Below are 20,775 nucleotides of genomic sequence, written 5' to 3' on the forward strand. Positions count from 1 at the left end.
GATAGTGCCAACTAGTTTGCCAAAGGATTTATGCTCCAACCAGCAGAGTGAGACAAGTTAGCATTGTTCCACAATGATGCCCACCCTTGATGTTTCCATGTTTTTGATTTAAGCCATTCTGGCAGGTATATATTAGTATAATAATTTGGTTTTAATTTGACTGAACCAACAGCATGATTATATATCTCATCTTCACCGACACTTACCTCAAAGCCTAGAGTCAGCCGAGCAACTGCAGGATGTGCAATGATGCCGTGTGCTCAGCTGCTGCATGGAGACGCTTGCTTGTTGCCCTTTGGTTGACGATATGAAAAGTCCTTACTGAAATGCAGAAAATACCTGAAAGACAAACATGTTCAGTTTCTTCCACATCACTCTGACGTGACCTTAAATGTACTGAGCAAAAACTAGGGCAGCTTAGATGCTGTGAGAGAGAAGTTAGGAAGCGTCTGAGTCACCGGAACTATGAAGGGTCTAGCTATTAAAAAGTCATGGATTTATTCAGAAGAGAGCCTTCAAGATTGGTTGTAATAAAAAGAAAACTCACCGTGGGCTGAACTCTGTTGTAGTCTCTTTAGACGGAGAGCTCCTCAAGGATGACACTTGTCTCTAGGCTTCCCCTGCTCTGCTGATTAAAGGGCTCTGCCCTGAGTCAGTCACTCAGTAGAGCCTGACTGGCTGAAGGAGGGATGTTGTTTTCTCCTGGTTTCTCTGCTGGTCTTGTTTTCTGTTTAACTGTCTTTTAAGGGTAAGTAATTATGAGACATCACTATTTTAAATTTAGTCCTCACTGTTTTAATGATCAAGGATGCCTGTGCTCTTGCCCTGCAGATGTGTGAGCACTGCTGCTGGTGAAGGTGGAGTGGTGGAGAACAGCCTGTGCGACCAGCATGACGTTCCCCCGGAAAGCCAGTCCTGCTCTCTGCCATGTCCTGGGGAATGTGTCATGTCCGAGTGGGGACCTTGGAGCAGATGCCCACAGGTAATTTTTCTTTCCTTGTCAACACCCTCATCCTCCAGGGCTGCCCTCACTGCTGTTCTTGACACTTTCACACTGCTGCTCTCCAAAGCCTTTCTTCCCAGAACATGGGAAAGTGATTTTGCCTAAGAAAGAAAGAAAAAAATGTCAGCAGCTGAGACTGAGTAATTTAAAAAGCCAGTGCTTCTGTTAAGGCCTTTATCGTGGGAACATGGACAAGGAAAATGAGCCTGTAATGATCATGCTAGGATTCGAATGCATGCCCATTGTTAAAGGGGCTTCTTTAGTACCAAAATGATTCTCTTTAATCTGTTGGTTCTGTTCCATTTTTATCTTGGCAGAATCAGTGTGTCTTAGGAGCTCAATAGCACTGTGTGATTCAGCTTCTGTAGGGATGATGTTTTTGCCTTGTGCTATTTTCCCAAAGATGGGGTGTTCTTCTGCCATGCTCTTCTTCGAAAGCTGACCCAAAAAACCCTTTTATAAAGTCTTAAGTATTTGCCTTTTTCTTCTTTTTAAGAAGAAAAAAAAAATAGAAACATAACAGGAGTATGGCAAAATAATTATTCTTCGAGTAGCGTGGTTCAACTTAGTATTCTCAGAAGATAAAGTTGGATATTTTAGACTAAATCTTTTGCCTAAAGTGCTAAAAAAGAAAATGAGGATAAGGAAAATATTATATAGCTCCAGACATTGGGAAGGAAAGAATTAGAATACTTTGATTTCAGTGGTGATATTGACAATTTGTGAAAACACTGTGAAAAATCTGTATGGAAATGGAAAATATTTTTGAAATCAGTTAATATCCTACATTTGTAGTTTTTACTTATTGATTTCCTATTAGTTATTGCAGATTTATCTTTGATGTTTCTATAATTCCATTCCTGAAAGAGATTTTCCTTTGTTCTTATTATTATTTGTTGCATTTTTCTTTGGGGATAGGACAGTACAATATTAAGATGACAAGGCACCAATGAATCGTGATTTGTAGGGATGAAATGCTTCTCCTACTAAGTCATTTATTTTGTGCCTGACTTGAATATAATGAGAATTTACATTTCATGAGCACTTGTGTTGTACAAGGCACATGTAAGAATTCTTCCGTTTAGTCCTTGCACGAATCCTACTAAGTACGTACCGTCATCAGCCCCATTGTACAGCTGAATAAACTGATTCTCAGAAAGGCTAAGTAGTTTGCACTACTTACATCACTTAATAAGCCATGGAGCTGGGAATGAGCCTTATTCTGTCTGATGGAACCAGTACCTTTGGTCTCACATTCTTGGCTCAGTTACCTTAGAAGCAATGTAGATTTACACTCAATAGTTCTCTTTCTTTAAGATGCAACATTTATTTTAGGAACAAAGCTAATTATTTTAGCAGTCTGTATGATTATTTCATGACTGAGTACGTACATTCATACTTTAGAAAGCATGGTAGCATACACTATTAATCAACTTGCAGAAAAATTCGCAACCTGAAGAAGTGTAATTAATTGTAGAGGTCATTCTCTTCCTCGCTTCTTTTTTTCTAATTTGCTCACAGAAGACTCCATTAAGCTGTAATCACTTTGCAATCAAAATGTTGCCCTCTTAAGTCCAGGGATCTGGCTGCAAAAGCTAAAATGTTTGTCCTAGGAGCATTTTATATGATGTTGTGACGGCTTGGCATCCTGTGTTTACCCCTTCAGGCTTCTTAGAGGCAATTGTCTTTAAAGTTTGCTCTTCTAAACATAATCACTCTATTTTTGGAGTGTTGAGAAACTAGAGCGAGAGAAAATACTTTAACCTCCTTTCATGTGTCTGGAAGATGACACCGATAGTTACTCTCCTGTCAGCATGAAGCAGAGGGGTTGTTTCTGCAACTGCTTATATTCCTTCTGAGTTCCATACTAATAATAATAGCTCTGACAACAACAACAATAGCTGTCATTGAGCACATCTTAGGTAACTGGCACCGTGCTGGAGTTTCATAGCTACACTTTGCTATGATGTTAGAACACCTTCATCCATGGGCGCTCAGGTCACACAATGGCCTTCTTTCTTAGATGCACACTGCTCTCAAGTGTAAATGAAGACTTTAAAATGAAGGGGAAAAAAAAGATAATCAGGGCTCATGTCTGATTATTTTCCCCATCTCCAGATACGCTGCATCATTTTAATAAATCGCAGCATCTTAGCATAGTGCCCCAACATCACAGAGCTTAAGCACCACTGGATGGTGATGATAATTGTGATTATAGCAGAGTTAGCAAGCTGGATCTGTGTGCTTGAAGTGTAATTAGCACTTCAATGTGCATTTTCTGAGAAAAAAGGAAACAATTGTATAATTTTTCTGTATGCTGTGTGCTGATTCGTGGATTCTAAATATTGGCCGTTATTTTACCAAGTTCTCCTTTGATGGTCTGCAGTGTGACATGTTAATGAAACCAATTCACTGTTACTGTTTCTTCTTCTTTTTCTTCCCAGGGCAGCTCTTTAGAGCCAAAAACATAAATAAGTTCGAAAACAAACTAACAGAATATTTCTGAGACAAACATATGTCTCTCTTATATACCCATAAAATGCTCTGAAATGTATATTTTGATTTAGCTATAAAAACGTTACTTAACATGTAATAAGCTTAATAATGGTTTTAAACATGGTTAAGTAAATAGACACGGTAGGTAATGAAGAGAAACTTAGCAAAACCAGTTAATCAGTTTAAAATATGTCTTGAATTCCTGCGTGTGTCCTACACTCTGAGGCCAGACGTCTGTACCAGACTATCAGTGCTCCAAGGAGTGCACAGTTCTCAGGATCTTTTATACGTACATACTGTGTAGGTGTCACATTCAGAGCTGATGAGCAGAGTTTATTAGTTCACACAGTGTTCACCAATAAAACGGTAGGCGTTACGGAAAATAATTTGAAATGCACTTTCTGAGTCAGTGATTTTCACCCAGCTCCTCCACCCCAGCCTAGAAATTCTGTCAGTACATTTGGGGCAGTTCCCATGAATTTATGTTTCTAACAACTTTTCAAGTGATGCTGATTCTCCTGTTCTGGGGACACCCTTTGAGTCACAATGCTTTTGGTCATTATCTCTATGTCATGTTCTTTCTCAATCTCACTTTAATCACAGTTTTTTTTTCCTTGATCTTATTTATTTGGGGGGGAGTGGCATTTTTAAAATTCATTTTCATCGAGTTTTTGAGGTAGAATTGCCATACAGCTGTATATAAGTTTAAGGCACAATAAATAATGATTTGACTTATATATATTCATGAAATGATTAGTGCAGTAAGTTTAGTGAACATCCATCTCATGTAGGTACAAAATTTAAAAAGAAAATTTCCCTTGTGTAATGAGGACTCCTAGGATTTACTCTGTTCACAACTTTCGTATATAACATACAGCAGTGTTAATTATATTTATCATGTTGTTCATTACATCCCTAGTACTTATTTATTTATCTTAGAATTGGAAGTTTATTCCTTTGGCTCCATTCCCTCTCCACCCACCCCCACCTCTGGTAACCACAAATCTGATCTCTTTTTCTATGAGTTTGTTTGTTTGGTTTTGAAGTATTATTGACCTACAACATTGTTAGTTCCTGTCACACAGCATGGTTTGCTGACTATTGAATAAACACCTAGCATTATGTGGAAGCTTAGCTTACATTTGCAGATGCTTTTCCACCTGCCAGACAATGTGCTTAGCACTTAAATTATTTCACTGACTCTGCATAGTGTAACTATGAAACAGATACTACCACCCTCACTACGTAGAGATGAGTAAACTCATCAGGTTCCTAACCTCTCAGAGAGGTTAGGAACCTGTTGCTTTTAAAAAGCTAGAAAGAGTCACAGTGACTACATTAGCACAGGAAGTCTATATCCTCCTACCCAGTGCAGAAGAAATAGAAGCCACACTTCCTATAAATCTTTTGTCTCCTGTTCTCGCTTACTTTGCTAATTAGATTTGCGAAGGAAGATACGTCTAAACTGAGCAGTCTACCTCATTTGAGTAGTTTGCCATGGAAGGGAAGGAAGTCATGAAAGAGGGTGTGAGCTGATGCCCTGGGAAGCCTGGGGGCCTTGTGATCCTAGCCAAGTTACTTACACTTCTGAGTTGTAGGTTCCTTATCAGGAACATATGGATAGTGACGTCTCCTCTTCCAGATTGCTTAAGGACTAGAGATAATATCTTTAAAATGAACAGCACAGCACAGAGAATTACTTAATCCAGGTTTGTTTAAAAAAAAAAAAAAGAAGAAGAGGAAGGAGAAGAGAAGCGAATCAAAATTCCCCTTTATGTTGCTTATAGTATTGTCAGGAACCAGAAGGCAGCTGTATATTTTCTAAGACATGCAGGAAATTTCCCTTCCCCCACACAGAATGAGTTAATACTTGGTCTTACAAAAATAAAATGTCACCTTTGCTGAAAAATGACTTCTGCTTAATATAATGGTCACCCCCAAAAGCAAGGCATCCGAAAGATGACTTTGAATGAATGGCTTACTGCACGTAGAGTGATTGCCAACTGCAAACTGTAACAAAGAGGTAAACACGACAGAGGCATTAAAAATTGTAATGGGACCATTTGAACTATACTGGGGAAAACTAGAGACTATAAATGGATCTAGCGAAAACAAACACAATTCAAGGCAGAATTTGAAGGAAATGGAAAACTATGTGTTTCACTTATTTTCATGTTCTTGTTTTTTCTTGTTCCTATAACACATGCACACACACATCAATATATGTGTATAATTTATTTTTTAACTCCAATATGCTCGCTTCTGTGGAATGCTTTAATGTGAGAGGAAGCTGATGGAATTATACATAAAAGGCCTTTTGCAATAATCACTTTTTAAAGGCGTGTATGTACACATACACAGATGTATGTGTACACATGTACAGGTATATATTTAATAATTGTTTATTACCAAATATTCCTCTTTTGTCTATCTAAATTTTTCCAGTTTTTATCCTTACCCTTCATACTACAAAATTATGCTGATGGGTATTCATAGACTCTTTAGGTGAGGTTTATAAATTTCTGAATTCAGAAACTGCTCAGCCCCTGACACATCCGAAAGAATATATGGTTCTCCATTTATGATACCAATCCGTACAGTGAATTTCCATTGAGTAATAAAGATTCTCTATTTATGACTCTCCTTGGAAACTTGACAAATAAATTTAAGCTATTACATTGATTTAAAAAAAAAAAAGAAAAAGAAAGGAAGTTCTTGGAGATAAATTTCCAAACTGATGTATACTTTACAGAAGCCAGCTTTCAGAAACCTTCCCCAGAAAGATGACAAGTTTAGCAAACCTATTTGAACTTTAATTGATTCACTCCCAGCTGAATGCATCAAAGGCTGTCTAGGACTGCAGCTGGGCATCCTCTCACACTGTGGGAATTGGAGACTCATTAAACAGTGGTCCAACTGCAACCTCATGATCAAATGGTAACTCAAATCGTTGCCATTATCACCAGAACAACCTATGGAGAAAGATCACAGAGGGAAACTGCAAAGAAACTACATAGAGCTTAAGTGTAATCAAATCTAGATTCTATCGCAGTCTTAGTCTTAGTGTACTTCCAAAATCCATCTTATTTCTATATTGTATTCTTTAACTTTTTGTGTATGCAACACACACTAATGAAAGCCATTGCAAGTATGTATAGGCACAGATGCACTGCCATTACTCCTGCAGGCCAAGACACTCTTAAAAGAGAAACGTGTACCGATTTTCTGATAAATGGTCCAGAATTAAGCATTTGAGTTTAAGAAAAATACCCTTTTTTTTTTCCATTGTGCTTCAGTGTTATTTTTGGTAAAGGCTGTCAACAGTGACCTTCTATTACTGATGACTCGGCATTTTCGGCACCTTAGCGCTACCTCTGAAAGTTTTGCTTCCAGGGAAGCAATTTACCCCAATGTTTACTCCTCAGCAGCAAGCGCTTCATCAGCCTCTCTTCATGGTCTGTTACATGCACATGACAACCTGTATTTGTCTCTGGGGGGCATGTCTACTGGTCACGACCCTCAGGCTGCCTGGTGCTTTTCTTTGACTCACAACTGAAAGCCAGAGGGAAAAGATGATAATTTTCTATATTCTGGATTGCAAATCCTGGTTGCTTCTGTTAAATTGATATCAGCTCTTGTCAGAAGCCAGTAAATCATTACTCAGGGACTTGTGGAGTATGTCTCTCCTGTGTGCAGTGAGGTTTCATATCCCTCAGAAACATTCTTATTTCCACAACTCCATTAGGTCCTGCAGAAAGGGTGTCTCATTTCACGTAGTTTGGCAGCAAATGACAATCCTATAAAAGCAGTCTTTGGGGTGCTCTAAGTTTTAAAATTTAATATGTTTGTTATCATTCTTCTTTATGCAGTGCAATTTCTTTGAATATTACGATCACCAATTTGAAGTTCAAAATAAGGGTTTTATTGCTCTCAGTGTCTCTGTCTCTGCCTCCCTCTCCTCTTGTCTATATTTCTATCTCTATAATATAAATTCTCAGAAAAAAATATATAAGCCCCATAAATTAATCACACAGTTGCAATATTCATCACCTAACTTCAATATTGATCACCTAGCTTCAATAATTCTCTACATGTGGCAGTTTTACTCCTTTCCTCCTCCCCAGTTCTTATCTTTCCTCCTGTGAATGACTTTAACATATATCCTACTCTTTGTATTATTTCATCCGTGAATACTTTTATGTATCTTCCTAAGCAGTATGACTAATTACAACAAAATAACCACGATGTTTTTATATAAAAGATGATTTTTTAAAAAAATTAGAAACATGACTCATACAAAGTGTCAAAAAGTATTCAACTCATTAATGATTAAGTCAGCATGATAGTAGGGTTCAAGGAGATTCGGGAGTGGACAGAGAACTTTTACTTCTAGCAATAATGGACTGTCATTAGATTTATTTGAATTAGATTGAATTTATGCTCCCGCTGGAAATAACTAAAAAATACATGAAACAACAGTTTTTAGACATCAGACAATAGGTGGCATAGAACTATGATCCTAAGGGAGGAAAGCCTGATGAGGTGAGCCTTACAATCACCTTATAGAATGGAGATACTTTCGGGAAGGCTGGACCAGGAATGAGATCCCAACAAGATCATAATGAGAAGGCAGAGATCAGAGGTCTGAGAGGTAGAAGGAGGCTGAAATTTGAAGGGCAAAATATTGAAGAGGGTAGGGTAGGGCAAGGCCCTTATTTCTTCAGAGAGTTTTCTTCAATTGGTTCACTTACTAGGTTTTCCTCATCATATAATTATATAATCTATATATAATTATATAATCGCAAATAATTATTTTTATCTTTTTGATACATTATTTTTCTGGACATAGTTTATTAGAAAGATCTTTCTAAATAGTGCTAAAAATTAAGTACAAATTTATTTCAGTTTTTACCTGGTTTTAATCATAATGTGATGTTTGAGCCATTTTTAATTGAAGTATAGTTGATTTGTAATATTTTATAAGCTTCAGACATATAGCATAGTGATTCAGTGTTTTTACAGATTAAACTACATTAAAAGTTATTATAAAATAATGGCTGTAATTCCCTGTGCTATACAATATAACCTTATTGCTTATCTATTTGATACATAGTAATTTAATCCCATACCCCTAACATGCCCCTGCTCCCATCTCTCTTCCCTCTCCCCACTGGTAACCAATGTTTTTCTTTTATATCTCAGTCTATTTCTGTTATGCTGTATTAATTCATTTGTATTTTTTTTTAGAATTCACAAACAAATAATATAAAACAGTATTTTTCGTTCTCTGACTTATTTCACTAAGCCTAATATTCTCCAAGTTCATCCACATAGATCCAAATGGCAGAAATTCATTCTTCTTATGGCTGAGTAACATTCCACTGTGTAAATATACTATTTCTTTATCCATTCATCTATTGATGGACATTTGAGTATCTTCCGTATCTTGGATATTGTAAATAGTGCTGCTATGAACATTGTGGTGCATGTATCTTTTTTAATTAGTTTTTTTCCCCTGGATATATACCCAGGAGTAGAATTGCTGTGTCATGTGGTAGTTCTGTTTTTAGTTTTTTGAATAATTTCTATGCTTTTTTCCATAGCGGCTTCATCAATTTACATTTCTACCAACTGTCTACAAGGATTCACTTTTCTCCGCATCCTTGCTAACATTTGTTATTTGTAAACATTTTGATGATAGCTATTCTGACAAGTGCGAGGTGGTGTCTCATTGTGGTTTAATTTGCATGTCTCTAATGATTAGTGATGTTGAGCATCTTTTCATGTGCCTGTTAGCCATCTCTGTGTCATCTTTGGAAAAATGTCTATTCAGTTCTTTTGCCCATTGTTTAAATTGTGTTTGGTTTTTTTGACATTTAGATATTAACCCCTTGTTGATCATATCATTTGCAAATATTTTCTCCCATTCTATGGGTTGTCTTTTCATTTTGTTGATGGTTTCCTTTGTTATGCAAAATTTTTTGTTTATTTAGGTCCAATTTGTTGATTTTTGCATTCATTTCTTTTGCTTTAGGAGATAGATCCAAAAAAATATTGCTCCAATTTATGTCAAAGAGTGTTCTGACTGTGTTCTCTTCTGGGAGTTTTTATGGTTTCAGGTGTTACATTTAAGTTTTCAATCCATTTTGAGGTTTTTTTGTGTGTGTATGGTGTGAGGTAATGCTCTAAGCTCATTGCTTTACATATATAATACCCAGTTTTCCCAGCACCACTTACCAAAGAGACTGTCTTTTCTCCATTGTATATTGTTGTCCTTTTTGCCATGGATTAATTGACCCATAGGTGTATGGGCTTTCATTTTTTTCTCTGTTGAGTGTGATGTTAGCTGTGAGGTAGTCATAAATGGCCTTTCTTATATTGAGATGTGTTCCCTCTATACCCACTTTGATTAGAGTTTTGATCGTGAATAGATGTTGAATTTTGGCAAATGCTTTTTTGTGTCCATTGAGATGAACATGTGATTTTTAGACTTCCTTTTTTAGATGCAGTGTATCACATTGATTGATTTGCAAATATTGAACCATCCTTGTGACACTGGACTAAACCCCACTTGATCATGGTATATGATTCTTTTTATGTATTGCTAAATTCAGTTTGCTAATATTTTATTGAGAATTTTTGCATCTGTACTCACCAGATATTTGCCTGTAAATTCTTGTTTTGTATTGTTTTTGTTTTTTGTGTCAGAGTAATGATGGCCTTGTAAAATGAATTTGAAAGTGTTCCATCTTCTTCAATTTTTTAATAGCTTAAGGATGGGTATTATTATTCTTTATATATTTGGTAGAATTCCCCTGTGGAGCCATCCAGTTCTGGACTTTTGTTTGCTGAGAGTTTTTATATTCAAATTCAGTCCTAGTGATCAGTCTGTTCAAATTGTCTGTTTCTTCTTGATTCAGTCTTGTCAATTAGTATCTTTCTAGAAAAATTTTCCATTACTGTTTGGTTATCCAATTTGTTGACATTTAAATGTTTTTTTCGTATTTTTTAATGATTTTTTTGTATCTCTCTGGTATTAGTTGTTTCTTCTCTTTCACTTCTTATTTTGTTTATTTGGTTTCATTCTTTGCTCATTGGTGAGCCTGGCTAAAGGTTTATCAATTTTATTTTTTCAAAAAAAAAAAACAGCTTTTGATTTCATTGATCCTTCTATTGTGTTTTTGGTCTCTATGTTTTTATTTCCTTTTTGATCTTTATTATTTCTTTTCTTCTGCTGACTTTGGGCTTTGTTCTTATTTTCTAATTCCTTTAGGTGGTAAGTTAGATTTCTTCTTGAGGGGGCAGGTCTTTTCTATTTTTGTTGAAGTATAGTCAGTTACAATATGTAAATTTTGGGTGTACAGCACAATGTCCCAGTCATGCATATACATACATATATTCATTTTCATAAGCTTTTTCATTAAAGGTTATTACAAGTTATTGAATATAGTTCCCTGTGCTATACAGAAGAAATTTGAATTTTTAATCTGTCTGTCTGTCTGTCTGTCTATCTATATCTGTCTATCTATCTGTCTATCTATATATAGTGGCTACCATTTGCAAATCTCTTGTTTACTTGAGATTTTTCCTGTTTCTTGAGGAAGGCCTGTATCACCATAAACTTTTTTCTTAAAACTGCTTTTGCTGCATCCCATAGATTTTGGAGTGTTGTGTTTCCATTTTCATTTGTCTTGAGGTATTTTCTGATTTCTTCATTGACCCATTAGTTTTTGGTTGCACATTGTTTAGTGTCCATGTATTTGTTCTTTTTTAATTTTTGTTGATTTCAAGTTTTATTCCATTGTGGTCAGAAAAAGTGCTTGATATAATTTTTAACTTTTTTAATTTGTTAAGATTTGTTTTGTGTTCTAGCATATGATCTATCTTGGAGAACATTCCATGTGCATTTGAAAAGAATATGTATTCTGCTGGTTTTGGATGTAGATGTCTTTAAATCCTACTGGTCTACTGTGTCATTTAAAACCAATTTTGCCCTACTGATTTTAGGTGATCTGTCCATTGATGTAAGTAGGGTGTTAAAGTCCCCTGCTATTATTGTTAATTTCTTCTTTTTATGTCTAGTAGTATTTATTTCGTATACTTAGATGTTCTTATTGGGTGTGCACATGTTGAGTGTAATACCTTCTCGTATTGATCACTTTATCATTATGTAATGCCCTTTTATGGCTTTTGTTATAATCTCTGTTTTAATGTCTGTTTTATCTGGTATGAGTATTGTCACCGCCTCTTTCTTGTCTTTTTCTTTTTCATGAAATATCTTTTTCCATCCCCTCACTTTAAGTCTGTGCGGGTCTTTAGCTCTGAAGTGAGTTTTTATTGTAGGTAGCATGTTGAAGGGTCTTGATTTTTAATTCAATCAGCCACCCTCTACCTTTCTGTAGAGAAATCAGCTGATAGGCTTATGAGGATTCCCTCGTAGATGACTTTGTTTTCCTCCTGCTACCTTTAGTATTATCTTTAAATTTACCATTTTAATTATGATGTGTCTTGATGTGGGTCTATTTGGGTTCATCTTATTTGGGATCCTGGGTGCTCCCTGTACCTAGATATTTGTTTCCTTTCTCAGATTTTCAGTCATAATTTCCTCAGATACATTATTGATCCCCTTCTCTCTCTCTTCTTTTTCTGGGACCCCTATAATGAGAATTTTGGTCGGCTTAATATTATCTCAAAGATCTCTTAAATTGTTTTAATTATTTTTTATTTGTTTTCCTTTTTGCTGTTCTAATTGGGTGATTTCCATTAATCTGTCTTCCATATCACTTAAGCCTTCTGTGTCACTTAGTCTGTTGCTCATTCCTTCTTTGTTTTTTATTTCAGCTGTTGAATTCATTTCTGATTTGATCTTTTATATTTTCTAGTTCCTTGTTAATCCATTCACTGCGTACATCAGTTCTTTTCCCTAATTCAGTTACATTTTTGTTACCAATGTCTTGAATTTTTTATTTGGTGAATTATTTATTTCTGTATCATTATGTTTTTTTTTTTTTTCCTGGTGTTTTCTCCTACTCTTTCAATTGAGAGTGGTTCCTCTGTCTTTTCATTTTGCTTAGCTTTCTGTGCCTCTATGAATTCGGGTGAAACAGTTACCTATTGCAGTCTAGAAGTGGTGTGTTATCTGGAAGCAAGTGGGGCCTGTGCTGGTTCTCAGCTTGGGTCACCTGCAGACAAAGAACCAGTGCACTGCCTTTGCAGTTGCCTATGGCTCCGCTCAGACACAGCCTCAGGTGCAAGTCTCCTTTGTCTCTCATAGCCAATATCTGCCTTCACTGTTATCTAAAAAGCTCATCAAGATACAGATACCCTTGTATCCTAAGTAGTTGTTTTACAAAATATATGTAAGTTTTTAAATTTCAAAAGCTTCCCTACTTATGTAATCTTTTATATTTGTTTGCTTTAAAAATGTATTGAGATTTGCTTTGGAGACTGGGGAAAGATCAATATTTGTTAATGTTCCACTGTGCTTAAAAAAAAGTGAGTTATTGCCTTTCTTAGGATGCATGCATATATACGGAAAACTTCAGCACTGTTTATTATATTTTTCAATTTTCTTGTATCCATATTTGTCATTAGCCAGTTGAAAAGTTATAGGCTGACAGCAGTCTACTAGACTATGCTATTACGATTGTATTTCTGTCAAATTCTCCTTATCTTTATAATTGTTTTATTTCTATATTTTGATACCATGTTATTTAGCACAATAAACTTCATAGATGTTGGCTTCAGTAATTTTCAATTTTTTTATCCAAACTTTGCCTTTTTATTCTATTTTGTCTACTTCTGCTTTTTCGTTTTATTTGTATTATATTTACTCATGTTTTAATGTTATTTTCTCTTGAAAAAGACTTCTCTTACAAGTATACCTTTTTTTTTTTTTTTGGCTTTTCTAGGAGTGTTTAAATTTTTTAAAATTTTCATAGCTGACATCTGTTGTGCTTTATGCTTTAAAATAAGGATCCCTGAAATTTTGATTGTTTCCATTGGTGTCATGGGCTATGCCTTGCATTCTTCTGTGTGCTTGAGTAATTTAATATTAATACTTTTGTTTTTATAAATAATCTCAAATATATATTCTTCCATTTTAAACTTCTAAATAAAACATAACATTATGAACCCTGTGTATTAAAAATATTTATCTTGTTTTATTTCTCCCCAAAGCTTCATATCTTTGTTGATATAATCTGAGATTATAGATCTAGATGATTATTTTATTAGTTTCTGTATCTTATATAATCATATATTATTTATAGATTTCTACATAGGAAATATTAATTTTTTTAACATTTTTTATTGATTTATAATCATTTTACAATGTTGTGTCAAATTCCAGTGTTCAGCACAATTTTTCAGTCGTTCATGGAGAGATACACACTCATTGTCACATTTTTTTCTCTGTGAGTTATCAAAACATTTTGTGTATATTTCCCTGTGCTATACAGCGTAATCTTGTTTATCTATTCTACAATTTTGAAATCCCAGTCTATCCCTTCCCTCCCTCCACCCCCCTGGTAACCACAAGTCTGTATTCTCTGTCTGTGAGTCTATTTCTGTCCTGTATTTACACTTTGTTTTTGTTTGTTTGTTTTTGTTTTTTAGATTCCACATATGAGCGATCTCATATGGTATTTTTCTTTCTCTTTCTGGCTTACTTCACTTAGAATGACATTCTCCAGGAGCATCCATGTTGCTGCAAACGGCATTATGTTGTCAGTTTTTATGGCTGAGTAGTATTCCATTGTATAAATATACCACTTCTTCTTTATCCAGTCACCTGTTGATGGACATTTAGGCTGTTTCCATGTTTTGGCTATTGTAAATAGTGCTGCTATGAACATTGGGGTGCAGGTGTCATCCTGAAGTCGATTTCCTTCTGGATACAAGCCCAGGAGTGGGATTCCTGGGTCATATGGTAAGTCTATTCCTAGTCTTTTGAGGAATCTCCACACTGTTTTCCATAGTGGCTGCACCAAACTGCATTCCCACCAGCAGTGTAGGAGGGTTCCCCTTTCTCCACAGCCTCTCCAGCATTTGTCATTTGTGGATTTTTGAATGACGGCCATTCTGACTGGTGTGAGGTGATACCTCATTGTAGTTTTGATTTGCATTTCTCTGATAATTAGTGATATTGAGCATTTTTTCATGTGCTTTTTGATCATTTGTATGTCTTCCTTGGAGAATTGCTTGTTTAGGTCTTCTGCCCATTTTTGGATTGGGTTGTTTATTTTTTTGTTATTGAGTCGTATGAGCTGCTTATATATTCTGGAGATCAAGCCTTTGTCGGTTTTACTTGCAAAAATTTTCTCCCATTCCGTAGGTTTTCTTCTTGTTTTACTTCTGGTTTCCTTTGCTGTGCAGAAGCTTGTAAGTTTCATTAGGTCCCATTTGTTTATTCTTGCTTTTATTTCTTCTAGGAGAAAATTTTTGAAATGTATGTCAGATAATGTTTTGCCTATGTTTTCCTCTAGGAGGTTTATTGTATCTTGTCTTATGTTTAAGTCTTTAATCCATTTTGAGTTGATTTTTGTATATGGTGTAAGGGAGTATTCTAGCTTCATTGTTTTACATGCTGCTGTCCAGTTTTCCCAACACCATTTGCTGAAGAGACTGTCTTTATTCCATTGTATATTCTTGCCTCCTTTGTCGAAGATGAGTTGACCAAAAGTTTGTGGGTTCATTTCTGGGCTCTCTATTCTGTTTCTACATAGGAAATGTTAATTTTTTTTCTATAAGACCATTTTTGCTTTTAAGAACATGTTACTCTTTAGTTACTGTATTTTAATTATAAATATCACATTAAGCAAGTTGAAGTAATACTTCATGTTTCTCTTTACTTCATTATACAAAATTTCAAGTGCTTTAGTGTATTCTAAGACCATAACCATTATGCCTACACCACCTCTTATTTTTATCTATTTCTAGATCCATCTTTATCCATGCTGCACTATTCTGTTATCCACTGTAGTATGCTGTGCTTAGGTTATTATATGTGTATTTTCCCAATTCTAGGAAATTTTTAATTATTTTCTGATGAGGTATAAATTTCATACATTAAAATGCACAAATCTTAAGGGTAGAGCTTGATGTAATTTCACTTTTTTTCACATCTGATTAGCCACTAAACAGATCAGAATATAGACCAATTTCGGCACCCTCCGGGCACCTTAATGCCACTTCTTAATTTATATACACAGTTCCCTACCCCAAGAAAGTCACTGTTCTTAATTCTATCATACCTATTACTTTTCCCTGCCTTGAAATTCATGTAGTTGGAATAATATAGTATGTACTCTTTTGTATCTGATCTCATTACCTTAATATTATGTCTTGTATACTATACAAGTGGAATCACACAGTATATATTTTGTATGTCTAGCTTATTTTGCTCAATATAATGTTTTGAGATTTATGAGTGTTTTTGAGAAGGTCAGTAGTTTGTCCTTTTTGTTGCTAAGTAATAGTTCATTGTAGGAATATGCATCATTTATTTATGTATTTGCTTGTTAGTGAACATTTGTGTCATTTCTAGTCTAGGGCTATTATGGATATAGCTACTGAAAACATTCTATGAGTCGTTCTGTGGATATATGCACTCATTTCTCTTGAGCACATACTTAGGAGTGGAATAGCTGGTCATAGAATAGGTATATATTATTAAAAACATTCAGATGATTTTCAAAGTTATAGAACAGTTTTACACTACTTTCAGCAATGTATGAAAGTTTCAATGCTAATACATCCTCATCTACATTTGAAGTTTGGGGGTTTTTTTTCCCCTTCTTAAATTTTAGCCATCCATTGGGTTTATAGTATCTTATTTTGACTTTAATTTGCATTTTCCTTTTGACTAATAATGTTGAGTAACTTTTCACAGGCTTATGACCATTTAGATATCTTACTTGTAAAATGCCTTTTCAAATAATTTACCAGTTTGTTTTTCAAGTGCATTAATTTATTTTGAGGGAATGGGAGGTAGTTTTCTTTTACCCCCCATATTTACTCAGTAATAATTGACAAATATCATTGTGTAAGTTTAAAGGTATACAGTGTAATAATTTGCTATACATGTATGTTGTGAAATGATTTCTACAATAAGGTTAAGTAACACGTCCATCACTTCACATAGATACCTTTTTAAAAAATTTTGTGGTGAGAACATTTAATATTTACTCTCTTAACAAATTTCAAGTGTGCAGTATTGTTAACTATAGCTATCGTTATATACATTAGATCCCCAGAACTTACTCATCTTATAAGTGAAAATTTGTAACTAAAGCAACGTTTTTCCACTTTTCCTTCTCGTTAACCCATAATAACCACTATTCTACTCTGTGTTTATGAATTTGACATTTTGATTCCACATATAAGTGCAATCATACAGTATGTTTCTTTCTCTGTCTTATTTCACTTGGCATAATGCCCTCAAGTTTCATCCATGTTGTAAATGGCAGAATTTTCTTTTTATGGATGAATAATATTACGTTATACGTGTGTGTGTTTGTGTACATATATATAAAATCACATTTCCTTTATTCATTCATCTGTCAACTGACACTTAAGCTGTTTCCATGTCTTGGCTATTGTGAACAATTCTACAAAGAACATGAGGTACAGGAGGTACTACTTCAAGGTAGTCATTTCACTTCCTTTGGCTATATACCTAAATGTGAGATTGCTTAATGTTATGGTAGTTCTATTTTTAATTGTTTGCAGTACCTCTGTACTATTTTCTATAATAGTTGTACTAATTTACATTTACACCAACAGTGCACAATGGGTTTCTCCACATCTTTGCCAACACTTACTACTTGTCTTTTTGATGATAACCATTCTAACAGTTAAGAAGTAATATTTCATCATGATTTTGATTTGCATTTCCCTGATGAAACATCTCTCTGGATGTTGAGCATCTTTTCCTGTACTTCTCGGCCATTGTGTGTGATCTTTGGAAAAATATCTAGTTGGGTTCTTTGCCCATTTTCAGATTGGATTATTTGATATTTGCTATTGAGGTGTGTGAGTTATTTTGAAAATTAACATCAGATACATGATTTGGAAATATTTTCTTTATATGCACTGTCTTTTCATTGTGTTGATTGTTTCTTTTGTTGTGCTGTTTTGGTATCAGGGTAATGCTGGCCTTGTAAATTGAGTTTGAAAGTATTCCCTCTTCTTTTTTTTTTTTTTTGGAAGAGTTTGAGAAGGATTGGAATTGATTCTTCTTTAAATATTTGGTATAAATTTTCAGTGAAGCCATCTGATCCCAGGGTTTTCTAGGGAGGTTTCTGATTATTGATTCCATTTCCTTAATGATTATTGGTCTGTTCAGATTTTCTATTTCTTCATGATTTGGTCTTGGTAGGTTGTATGTTTCCAGGAATTTATCCATTTCTTCTAAGTTATTCAATTTGTTGGCATGTAATTGTTCATAGTAGGCCTTTATGATCCTTTTTATTTCTGTGGTATCAGTTGTAATGTCTTCTTTTTCACTTTTAATTTTATTTGAATACTCTCTTTTTTCCTTGTTGAGTCTAGCCAAAGATTTGTAATTTTTTAAGATCTTTTCAAATAGTATCTTATTTTTGTTAATATTTTCTCTTATTTTCCTACTCTCTAATTCACTCGTTTCTGCTCTAATCTTTATTATTTCCTCCCTCCTGGTAACTTTGGGCTTAGTCTGTTCTTTTTGTAGTTCTTTGGGGTATAATGTTTGTTCACTTATTTGAGATTTTTCGTTATTCTTTAATGTAACCTTTTATAGTAATAAATTTTCATCTTAAACCTACTTTTGTTGAATCCCATAGATTTTAGAAGATTGTGTTTCCATTTTCATTTGTTTCAAAATATTTTTGAATTTCCCTTTTGATTTTTCCTTTCACCCATTGGTCATTGAAGAATGCATTGTTTCATTTCCACTTATTTGTGAATTTTCCTATTTTTCTCCTGTTACTGATTTTTAGTTTAGTTCCACTGAGGTTGGAGAAGATACTTGATATATTTTAAATTTTCTTGAATTTGCTAAGACTTGTTTTATGGCCTAACATGATCTCTCCTAGGGAATCTTCTGTGTGCACTTGAGAATAATGTGTATTCTCCTGCTGCTAGATGAAATGTTCCATGTATGTCTGTTAGGTCCATTTTGTCTATGGTGGTGGTCAAATCCACTGTTTCCATTTTATTTTCAACAATGGATCATCTATCCATTGTTGATAGTAGGGTATTAAAGTCCCCTACTATTATTATTTGCTATTTATTTTCCCTTTTATTTCTGTAAGTATTTGCTTATATATTTAGGTGCTCCAGTGTTGGGTGCATACTTGAAATTGTTGTATTTTCTTGGTAAAAATTGACCCATTTATCACGATATAATGACCTTCTTTGTCTCTTGTGACTCTTTTTAACTTAGTCTGTTTTGTCTAACTTTAGTCACTACTACTCTCTTTTGGTTTCCATTTGCTTGGCACTTTTTCCCTTCTTTCACTTTCAACTTAACGTGTGTCCTTAAAACTAACGTGACTTTCTTGTAGGCAGCATATGTCCAATTTATTGTTTTATTTTATGGTTAATATCTAGTTCTATCTAAGGAGTCTTTGCCTAACCCAAGGCCATAAAACCATTCACCTATATATTTTTTTTCTCTAAATGTTTATAGGTCTAGTTTTCACATTTGCATCTATGGCACATCTCAGATTTGTGTGTGTGTGTGTGTGTGTGTAGCATGGCTTAGGACTGTCATCAGGTTGGGTTCTTCCAAAGCTGGATCCTGAGCCAATAACTCAGTGTAAATGATTTACTAAGGAGTAACCAGTAGGGTAGTGGGGAAGCAGAATTGTAAAAGTAGAGAAACCAATCAAGGGTGCCATTTGAAATGAAGTCCCCGATTCAGCCTGATTTGGAAAGCAGATCCTGGAGCATAATTACACTACAGAGTTGTCTCTTCTTAAGGCAGAGGAACTAGGCTCATATTCCTTGTCACTAGTCATCATCCACTAAAAAAAAAGCTGCCTTTGGGGGTTGGGGATTAAATCTTGTAGGCACTTTGGATTCTCCTTAGGGTTTCAGAGAGGTAGGATAAATGTCCAAGAGCAATCATTTGAGAGTCTTAGGTGCAAGTCATTAGGAGCAAAGCATGCAGAAGCAGAGAAAGGTGTTCTCAGAGCTATTTAGAAGATGCAAAGTAATCTGAATGGTGCACAAAGAGTGTGCACTGTAGAATGGATGCTCCCCACCTCCATACAGATAGCTCATTTCTCCAGCATCATTTGGTAAGGAGACCTCCTTTTCTTCCCTTTGTATACCATCAAGTGAACAGTTACGTGTGTTTCTATTTCTAGACAGTCTGTTCTATTTTACTGATCTATTTATCTATCCACATACCAATATCATACCGTCTTACTTACTATAGATTTAAAATAAGAATTAAAATCTGGGAATTAAAATCTTCCATTGTTTTAATTCTTTAAGATTGTCACAGCTATACTGTGTCTTTTGCACTTCCATGTAAACTTTAGTATTGAATCAGCAATTTCTCCCACCAATCTTGCTGTGTTTTTGACCAATATTGCAGGCAATCTATAGATCAGTTTGGAGAAGATTAACATCTTAACAGTAATCTTCCAATCCATGAAGCTGGTATATCTTTCCATTTGAAGGTCTTCTTTAATTTCTTTCTTCAATGTTTTATAGTTTTCAGTTTTGACGTCTTTCATATCTTATTTCTTCTGTTTTTGTATTTTCAATGTTATTGTAAGTGAAATTGCTTGTTTCACTTTCCCATTGTTGATTGCTGATATGCACTGATTTTCAAACATTAACCTTATATATTATTTCTATGCTAAAATCACTAGTGCTAAAAACTCTCTTTTCCTGTAGAAAAGTCTTTCCGGTCTTCGTGAGGCAGACTTCTTATATTTCATCACCGTAGTGCATGTCATGGTCTCCAAAACCCAAATCCTCATCTTTAATGCATTTCCTGTGCTTATTTATCTATTACAAAATGACAATATTTAATTAAAAGGAGATGCAAAATGCCACACCTGCTCCTTATATTTGTCAGTCTGTTCATATCTTCTCATGGGAAGTAGTACGAGAAGATTGTTGTGCTGTGTTTCGTAAGTCCCGGCATGCTTTTTATCAGACATAACGTATGCATATGGCCAACTGAGCAGCCCTAAAACAGACACATCTTACCAACCAAGAGACACACGCTTTCTCAAAAGGGTAAGAATGATGAAATACATAAAAATGCTTTCTGATTC

At 34.8% G+C, this 20,775-nt stretch overlaps 1 protein-coding gene across 1 annotated transcript in view; it reads left to right on the plus strand.

Annotated features, from left to right (window-relative positions):
- The window catches only part of THSD7B (thrombospondin type 1 domain containing 7B), a 764,170-nt gene that overhangs the window by 682,773 nt on the left and 60,622 nt on the right, over positions 1 to 20,775 (plus strand). The window contains exon 17 of the mRNA XM_064484730.1: positions 832 to 982. Within this exon, the coding sequence (XP_064340800.1) occupies positions 832 to 982 (151 nt within the window). The remainder of the gene's footprint in view (positions 1 to 831; positions 983 to 20,775) is intronic.

This window comes from Camelus dromedarius, chromosome 4, assembly GCF_036321535.1.
Source record: "Camelus dromedarius isolate mCamDro1 chromosome 4, mCamDro1.pat, whole genome shotgun sequence".
Classification (NCBI taxonomy): Eukaryota; Metazoa; Chordata; class Mammalia; order Artiodactyla; family Camelidae; genus Camelus; species Camelus dromedarius.